Consider the following 9995-nt stretch of genomic DNA (forward strand, 5'->3'; position numbering starts at 1 on the left):
CTGTTAAGATATATAAATTAGTTTGTAAGAAACATATAAATAAAAAATCCGGAAGTGTTTATAAGCTATTGTCTGGACAGACAGTTACACTCCCCGGAAGGCCCGAGCAAGAATAATTGAATCATATTCTGTAATGCGTCGCTGTCGGTTTCATAGCTACAACAGTGTCACGGTATAGGGACGTATAGTCTCTACTTCAGAACATACAATTTCCTCTTGCCTTTTCTTAATGCAATTTTGCATTTTGAATTGAAGCACTAAGTTATAAAGCATTTTACCATATCATACTTTCACTATGTCAAGTTGAGTAAATTAGCAATATATAATCTATGTTTCCACAAAATATACAGATTTCAGGATTGTTGCCAATGCGAAAATGTCTACTGTTTCAGTTTCAGTAAAAAGCTTGATTCCTGTTCATGTTTATCGACAAAACAAGTTTATTCAATGCCATAACGAGGTGAAATGGCAATATAAGAGAAATGATGAGCCGTATCAGGGATCTGTTGTAGTGAGGATTTTTTTGTGCTTATTTTGCCCTGTAACCCACACATGGTTAGCTGTTGAATAAGATATTTGTTATTTAACAAGTCGACATTTCAATCCATCGTGTTTAATACCTATGCTTTGATGTCGGGAAGTGTCCTTAAAATTCTCAAAACGTTTTCTTGTGTGTAAAGAACATCAATTATTTATGTTCAGTTAGGTTGGTTAATTTGCCCAAAGTTACCACATCATCAAGATGTTCCAATCCAGGTGTTCGATATCAACCTCTAACGACTATTTATTAAAAACAAACACGTTAGCAATGAGCTAAGCAACAGAAAAGGTGGGTAAAAATCGGTTATAAATAAATCATCGGTAGAGATCAAGACCTTTTACTGGTATGACACGACTTCTTAAAGTTCTATATATTGCGATCCAGGAAGAAGCATCATAAAATAAGTGGATTTAAACAGCGGCTTGTTAACGGCGTCCAATGATCCGGTTCATTGGTCGTTCTATACGCACTAACACTGTTAAATGCTTTAAAGGACTCGTACCACGCTAACAAGGTCAGGCTGACTCGATCCTTATATTTTGTCTGAATCTTTTCCTGTATCAGTTCATCTCTATTACAGATCATTTACTGACAAGTGTAAGTTTAAACATATTTTATTGACAACATATTGCCAAAGGGACTAGTCAGTACGTTTTTCCAACTTATTAATTGACTTCTCCCGTTGTATCGCATATACTTTTTAACCATGTTTACGGACATACAATCTGCAATTCAACGGGACATTTTTAAAAATTGCTACTTTATTAATGATAAGAATCGGACTGTATGGTCAATAGTAAAGTAAAAATCGTACAATTTTCTAAATGAGGTACACTTATCAGACCAGCTGTTTTTTATGAATTCAATTTCTGATGCGTCAAACACTGTCCCTTACCATTACCTTATTTCATAGCATACTTAAAACAACTCTCAATTCTTGGTCAAATGTTTTCGCTGGATTGTACAAATCATATAGCTGATATCGTCCTTTCTGCCATTGCTATTTAACGGAATTCAAAAACATGTGTACCTAACCTTCCCAAAGACATTGTCTATTGAGTTTCTTTTTTATCCTGTTCATCCTATTTCCGATTCCCTTTAAAGAATACGCGTGCTGGTAACGGGAAGGTGCCGATTAATTCAGAATGTGGAAGGTGAGAGAAATTCTCAAGAGACACTGCCCGTATTATTGCGAAAGGGATGTTGAAATTCTTTCAAAACGAAATGAACGAGTAAAATGCCAACTGTTAGTTAACGTAAAGAACAAATCAGCTTCTGATTATTTAAAACAAATTCTAGCACTGCTTATTGGAGAAACCAACACTACGCCCTATGAATGAACAATTACCAAAAATTCATAATTTGTGACTCTCGCGTAGTAACCTTTCTTTGATACCTTCTAATACCCATAGGTAAGATGCCTTGGGTAATTTAGTACGATAATTGCCTTCATTAAGTGCCTCCAAAACCTCATTACCTACATTATACAGCTACGAACACCTATCTATTAAAGATTAGGATATCCTCATTTGAATTCTTTGCATACGAAATTTAGACATCAGTAAAGCTTCTTTAATTCTGTCCTCTTTAAGAATTTCTTGCCGACGCTCAGTCTTTTAATCGTGGACATCAATAGCAAAATGTCTTTCTCTTTTTAAGGTAACAATATTTAATGAATGCAGGGCGTAACTTGTGTTTCAATTGAATTTTTGTCTTACTGAGTTAGCTTGGGAGGTAAAATAGTTTGAAAATTCACTGCTCGTGGTAGATCTTCAGACGTGTGTTTACATGATACAGTCTCATTAATCAATAATATGTCAGTTTCAATTGCTTTCGTTTAATCGTAAATGTATATTGTCAGATTGTGAGCGTTGATAATTTGCAATATCTTGCATCTAATCGCTTGCTGAATTTTCAGGAATTACAATGTTTTCACTAAATGAACGTTAACTTAATGGCTATGAAGTTGTGTTGTATGACCAATCTCTACAACGGTTGGTGAATGGCCGTGAGCTTTCATCGAATACACAGTGTCTAGGATGTATGACGTTGAGCTCGAGGTTGAAATGGATGAATAATAATGTTGTAATGAATGATAGTTTAGCTTGCCCGACTGTGTTAGGAATCTGTTAGTTTAGCATGCCCGACTGTGTTAGGAATCTCTTAGTTTAGCTTGCCCAACTGTGTTTGGAATCTGTTAGTTTAGCTTGCCCGACTGTGTTAGGGAACTGTTAGTTTAGCTTGCCCGACTGTGTTTGGAATCTGTAAGTTTATGTTGCCCGACTGTGTTAGAAATCTGTTAGTTTAGCTTGCCCGACTGGGTTAGGGAACTGTTAGTTTAGGTTGCCCGACTGTGTTAGGAATCTGTTAGTTTAGCTTGCCCGACTGGGTTAGGGAACTGTTAGTTTATGTTGCCCGACTGTGTTTGGAATCTGTTAGTTTAGCTTGCCCGACTGTGTTAGGGAACTGTTAGTTTATGTTGCCCGACTGTATTAGGGAACTGTTAGTTTATGTTGCCCGACTGTGTTAGGAATCTCTTAGTTTAGCATGCCCGACTGTGTTAGGAATCTGTTAGTTTAGCTTGCCCGACTGTGTTTGGAATCTGTAAGTTTATGTTGCCCGACTGTGTTAGGGAACTGTTAGTTTAGCTTGCCCGACTGTGTTTGGAATCTGTTAGTTTAGCTTGCCCGACTGTGTTAGGAATCTGTTATTTTAGCATGCCCGACTGTGTTAGGAATCTGTTAGTTTAGCTTGCCCGACTGTGTTAGGGATCTGTTAGCTTATGTTGCCCGACTGTGTTAGGAATCTCTTAGTTTAGCATGCCCGACTGTGTTAGGAATCTGTTAGTTTGGCTTGCCCGACTGTGTTTGGAATCTGTTAGTTTAGCTTGCCCGACTGTGTTTGGAATCTGTTAGTTTAGCTTGCCCGACTGTGTTTGGAATCTGTTAGTTTAGGTTGCCCGACTGTGTTAGGAATCTGTTAGCTTATGTTGCCCGACTGTGTTAGGAATCTGTTAGTTTATGTTGCCCGAGTGTATTAGGGAACTGTTAGTTTATGTTACCCGACTGTATCAGGGAACTGTTAGTTTAGCTTGCCCGACTGTGTTAGGGAACTGTTAGTTTAGCTTTCCCGACTGTGTTAAGGATCTGTTAGTTTATCTTGCCCGACTGTGTTAGGAATCCATTAGTTTAGCTTTCCCGACTGTATTAGGGAACTGTTAGTTTAGCTTGCCCGACTGTGTTAGGGATCTGTTAGTTTAGCTTGCCCGACAGTGTTATGAATCTGTTAGTTTATCTTGCCCGACTGTATTAGGGAACTGTTAGTTTAGCTTGCTCGACTGTATTAGGAATCTGTTAGTTTATGTTGCCCGACTGTGTTAGGAATCTATTGGCTTAGCTTTCCCGACTGTATTAGGGAACTGTTAGTTTAGCTTGCCCGACTGTATTAGGGAACTGTTAGTTTATGTTGCCCGACTGTATTAGGGAACTGTTAGTTTAAGTTTTCAGTTTTCAAGTCAGAAGGGAGGAATCCCTGGGTTTTCAGGATGCGTAGAACATACAAGCGTCATCAGCCAACTGATCAGAGAAGCCAAGCAGAAAAAAGGTAACCTGACAGTGGTATGGTTAGATCTTGCAAACGCCTATGGATCTGTACCACACAAACTGATTGAGGCAGCCCTGGACCATTATCATATTCCGGAGCACATCCGGAAAATGATAATGAGCTACTTCGGAGGGATACAGTTGCGGTTTACAGTTGGGGAAAGCACTACAGCGTGGCAAGACCTGGAAAAGGGAATAGTTACAGGATATACCATTTCACCTATACTCTTGATCATGGGAATGAATATCATTATCAAGGCAGCAGAGAGAGAAACCAGAGGACCTAGAATGGAGTCTGGCATCTACCAACCAGCCAATAGAGGCTTCATGGATGACTCAGCCGACAGTTTGTACTGAAGGTCCAAGAGGAGGAGATACCTTCAATCATTGGCAGACCCATAAAGTGCCTAGGGAAATGGTTTGACGACACACTCAGTGACAGCCAGAACCACAAGAACACCCAAAGCCAAGTGCGCCAGTGGATGAAGAAGATCCACAAGTCGGGACTTCCTGGAAAGTACAAAGCATAGATATACCAGCATGGCATGCTACCAAGGCTCACATGGCTGCTGCTACTGTATAAAATACCAACCTCAACAGTAGAAGGGTTAGAGAAGATGGTGAATGGGTACCTGCGGAAGTGGCTTGGGGTCCCACCAAGTTTCACATCAGTTGGGCTGTACAGTTGTTCGGCAGAACTACAACTACCATTCAAATCGGTCGTTGAAGAGTTCAAGGTAGCAAAATGCAGGCTGGTGATGACTCTGAGGGACTCCAAAGACGTGAAAATCAGCGAGGCAGGGATACAGACAAGAACAGGGAGAAAGTGGTCAGCAAGCACTGCAGTTGGTGAAGCAGAGAGTATGCTCGAGTTGAAGGATATCATCGGGAATACCTGCGTCGGAAGACAAGGAGTTGGCTTCTCTCATTTCCAGCAGTGGGAGAAAGCAAATACCCAAGAAAGACGGCAAATGGTGCAGAAAGAAATCAGAAGGATTGAGGAGGAAAGGAGGAGAGGGAAATCTGTAGAACTCAGCAAACAGGGTGCGTGGACCAGATGGAATCTCCCAGAGAGGAAGATGACGTGGGCTGAAATATGGAGAATGGAGCCCTTCCGGATATCATTTCTGCTACGATCCGTGTATGACACGCTACCATCTCCTGTTAACCTGCATCAGTGGGGATTGACGGAGGATCCTTGCTGCAAGCTATGCGGAGGAAGAGGAACAATGGCTCATATCTTGTCTGGTTGCAAAGAAGCACTACGACAGGGTAGATACCGATGGAGGCACGACAACGTCTTGCGGGTCCTAGCGGATATCCTTGAAGTGGAGAGAAGGAAGAAAAGAACTGGTGTAAGAACAAACCAGGCTGGTATCAAGTTTGTGAAACCAGGGGAGAAAGCCACAGTGAAGCCTCGAAGCACCTCATCCATCTTTGAACGGGCGTCAACATGGGAGATGAAGGTTGACCTTGACAGGAAGCTTGTGTTTCCAGGAATAGTGGAAACAACACTGAGGCCTGACATGGTAATCTGGACAGAGCAATCCAGACACCTCATCGCCATAGAGCTCACCGTACCATGGGAGGAAGGCTGCGAGGAAGCTCACGAGAGGAAGAAAGCCAAGTATGATGAGCTGATGGAAAAGTGCAGGAGCAGAGGATGGACAGTATGGCTCTTTCCAGTGGAGGTTGGCTGTAGAGGTTTCCCCGCACAGTCAGTGTGGAGGACACTACGGTCAATAGGACTCACTGGGAGGGCAAGAGCTACCGCCATCAGACGATTGGGAGAAGCTGCAGAGAGAGCATCGTGCTGGCTATGGCACAAACGAGATGAGCCGATGTGGAAGCCGACATAGACGAGTAGTGGTTTGGCCACCACTACTGACCCACCAGCCGGAGGATGTAGTGATTAAGGGTCGAAACATCTGAAGAGGGCTGGCCATCACCTGATGACGTCAAATGAGGCTTCGCGACTAGAATGACAGCAGTGACGGACTACAAGTCAAGGATGTCACAAGATGCAGAATCACCATCATCTGTAAGCAATCATCATTTTTCTGAGAAATCAGTGACTTCCAGGAAAGGCTGGATGGAAACTGGGGAAGACCAGTGACGCTGGAGAGACAGATGACATCCAGAAACAGACTGGAGCAGGGTACTTTGTGTCAGCAACTCGAAGTATAGCTCCCGCAAGGGGGCACCTATATCAAGCTACAGAACAAAGAAAAGAGCAACACCCCCAGAGCCTCCCGAGAGGGGGGGAGGATGAGAGGCTCACTCGGACAGATCAAACGGAAACGACCAGGACACGGACAAACACAACGATGATCCAAACAACGTTAAGTGGAGAGCCAGTCGAAGCACGATGCCATTGTGGAAAGATATGCAAGAACAGCAGAGGGCTGAAAATCCATCAGGCAAGGACCAAATGTGGCCATAGGGAGATACTAACGCAGCGCACAGATATCAGCAATGAATCTGGTGAGACGCAGGAGGAACTCAGTCAGGAGTCAAACCATAGTACAGAGAGCCTCCAAGCTTCGGTGTCGCCAGATGGCAGCATTGGTAACTTGAATGAAGCGAGCGCCCATGGTGTTCAAGCAGTGAGGGACAGGAGATTAGACAAAGTGCAGTGGCCCAAGACAAATGACGAGGCAGCTTGGCGAAATCTTGATCAGGACCTGGAGGCTATTTTGGAGACCACTCTACAGGGGAATGTGGAGAGGAAAGTAGAAGCACTGACGTCAATTGTGTACAGTGTATGCAAAGAGCGATTCGGAGTGGAAACATCCAGAACACAACCCAGAGCAAAGACAACAAAGGAGAACAGGAGGGAACGTAAGATCAAACAACTACGAAAGGAGCTGAGGGAATTAGGAAAGAGGTTTAAAACAGCACCAGAGAGTGAAAAAGTTGGGATACAGCAGATAAGAGACGACCTTAGGGAGACACTTCGCCGCCTAAGGAATGCAGAAAGACTAAGGAAGGGAAGGAAGGAGAGAGCGAAGAGAAGAGCAGATTTTGTTAAAGATCCATTCCAGTTCTCAAAAACTTTGCTAGGAGCAGAGAGATCAGGCCATCTGGAAAGCTCGAAGGAGGAAGTGGAAGCTCATCTCAAAGGTGTCCATTCAGACAACAGGAGAGCAGAACCTTTAGGATATTGTCCAAGAATCTTAGAGGTAGAGGCCCCAAGTGCACCATTGGATACCAAACTTCCTACCTGGAAAGAGATTCAAGATGTGGTGAAAAAGGCAAGATCAGGATCAGCCCCAGGACCAAGTGGGATAACGTACAGGGTTTACAAGAAATGTCCAAGACTGCTAAGAAGACTGTGGCAGCTAATCTGTAAAGTATGGAAGAAAGGGACCATACCGGCGTGCTGGAAGAAAGCAGAGGGAATCTTTGCTCCTAAAGAGAAAGACTCCAAGACAGTTGAACAATTTAGGACCATATCGCTGCTGAGTGTCGAAGGAAAGATCTTCTTCTCGATACTTGCCAAGCGCATGACAGCCTACATGGTGGAAAACAGTTACGTCGACACCTCAAGTCAGAAGGGAGGAATCCCTGGGTTTTCAGGATGCGTAGAACATACAAGCGTCATCAGCCAACTGATCAGAGAAGCCAAGCAGAAAAAAGGTAACCTGACAGTGGTATGGTTAGATCTTGCAAACGCCTATGGATCTGTACCACACAAACTGATTGAGGCAGCCCTGGACCATTATCATATTCCGGAGCACATCCGGAAAATGATAATGAGCTACTTCGGAGGGATACAGTTGCGGTTTACAGTTGGGGAAAGCACTACAGCGTGGCAAGACCTGGAAAAGGGAATAGTTACAGGATGTACCATTTCACCTATACTCTTCATCATGGGAATGAATATCATCATCAAGGCAGCAGAGAGAGAAACCAGAGGACCTAGAATGGAGTCTGGCATCTACCAACCAGCCAATAGAGGCTTCATGGATGACCTAACGATCACTACCACCACACATGTACAGGCCAGATGGGTCTTGTCCGCGCTGGAGGAGGTAGTTACATGGGCACGGATGCAGTTCAAACCTCGGAAATCACGTTGCATGATTATGAGGAATGGCAGACTCAGCCGACAGTTTGTACTGAAGGTCCAAGAGGAGGAGATACCTTCAATCATTGGCAGCCCCATAAAGTGCCTAGGGAAATGGTTTGACGACACACTCAGTGACAGCCAGAACCACAAGAACACCCAAAGCCAAGTGCGCCAGTGGATGAAGAAGATCCACAAGTCGGGACTTCCTGGAAAGTACAAAGCATGGATATACCAGCATGGCATGCTACCAAGGCTCACATGGCTGCTGCTACTGTATGAAATACCAACCTCAACAGTAGAAGGGTTAGAGAAGATGGTGAATGGGTACCTGCGGAAGTGGCTTGGGGTCCCACCAAGTTTCACATCAGTTGGGCTGTACAGTTGTTCGGCAGAACTACAAATACCATTCAAATCGGTCGTTGAAGAGTTCAACGTAGCAAAATGCAGGCTGGTGATGACTCTGAGGGACTCCAAAGACGTGAAAATCAGCGAGGCAGGGATACAGACAAGAACAGGGAGAAAGTGGTCAGCAAGCACTGCAGTTGGTGAAGCAGAGAGTATGCTCGAGTTGAAGGATATCATCGGGAATACCTGCGTCGGAAGACAAGGAGTTGGCTTCTCTCATTTCCAGCAGTGGGAGAAAGCAAATACCCAAGAAAGTCGGCAAATGGTGCAGAAAGAAATCAGAAGGATTGAGGAGGAAAGGAGGAGAGGGAAATCTGTAGAACTCAGCAAACAGGGTGCGTGGACCAGATGGAATCTCCCAGAGAGGAAGATGACGTGGGCTGAAATATGGAGAATGGAGCCCTTCCGGATATCATTTCTGCTACGATCCGTGTATGACACGCTACCATCTCCTGTTAACCTGCATCAGTGGGGATTGACGGAGGATCCTTGCTGCAAGCTATGCGGAGGAAGAGGAACAATGGCTCATATCTTGTCTGGTTGCAAAGAAGCACTACGACAGGGTAGATACCGATGGAGGCACGACAACGTCTTGCGGGTCCTAGCGGATATCCTTGAAGTGGAGAGAAGGAAGAAAAGAACTGGTGTAAGAACAAACCAGGCTGGTATCAAGTTTGTGAAACCAGGGGAGAAAGCCACAGTGAAGCCTCGAAGCACCTCATCCATCTTTGAACGGGCGTCAACATGGGAGATGAAGGTTGACCTTGACAGGAAGCTTGTGTTTCCAGGAATAGTGGAAACAACACTGAGGCCTGACATGGTAATCTGGACAGAGCAATCCAGACACCTCATCGCCATAGAGCTCACCGTACCATGGGAGGAAGGCTGCGAGGAAGCTCACGAGAGGAAGAAAGCCAAGTATGATGAGCTGATGGAAAAGTGCAGGAGCAGAGGATGGACAGTATGGCTCTTTCCAGTGGAGATTGGCTATAGAGGTTTCACCGCACAGTCAGTGTGGAGGACACTACGGTCAATAGGACTCACTGGGAGGGCAAGAGCTACCGCCATCAGACGATTGGGAGAAGCTGCAGAGAGAGCATCGTGCTGGCTATGGCACAAACGAGATGAGCCGATGTGGAAGCCGACATAGACGAGTAGTGGTTTGGCCACCACTACTGACCCACCAGCCGGAGGATGTAGTGATTAAGGGTCGAAACATCTGAAGAGGGCTGGCCATCACCTGATGACGTCAAATGAGGCTTCGCGACTAGAATGACAGCAGTGACGGACTACAAGTCAAGGATGTCACAAAATGCAGAATCACCATCATCTGTAAGCAATCATCATTGTTGCCCGACTGTGTTAGGAAACTGTT

The 9995-nt window shown here is 44.5% G+C and overlaps 2 protein-coding genes across 2 annotated transcripts; both read left to right on the top strand.

Moving 5' to 3' along the window:
- Positions 1 to 4760: 4760 nt before the first annotated feature.
- LOC110459803 lies at positions 4761 to 6002 on the top strand. The gene has a single exon (XM_021512251.1). The coding sequence runs from the start codon at positions 4761 to 4763 to the stop codon at positions 6000 to 6002; it is 1242 nt and encodes a 413-aa protein (XP_021367926.1).
- A 468-nt stretch (positions 6003 to 6470) lies between these two features.
- LOC110459804 lies at positions 6471 to 9770 on the top strand. Its single transcript, XM_021512252.1, has one exon. It carries the CDS (start codon positions 6471 to 6473, stop codon positions 9768 to 9770), a length of 3300 nt encoding a protein of 1099 aa, XP_021367927.1.
- Positions 9771 to 9995: the final 225 nt, after the last annotated feature.

The sequence above is a fragment of the Mizuhopecten yessoensis genome, unplaced genomic scaffold, assembly GCF_002113885.1.
Source record: "Mizuhopecten yessoensis strain PY_sf001 unplaced genomic scaffold, ASM211388v2 scaffold10225, whole genome shotgun sequence".
Taxonomy (NCBI): domain Eukaryota; kingdom Metazoa; phylum Mollusca; class Bivalvia; order Pectinida; family Pectinidae; genus Mizuhopecten; species Mizuhopecten yessoensis.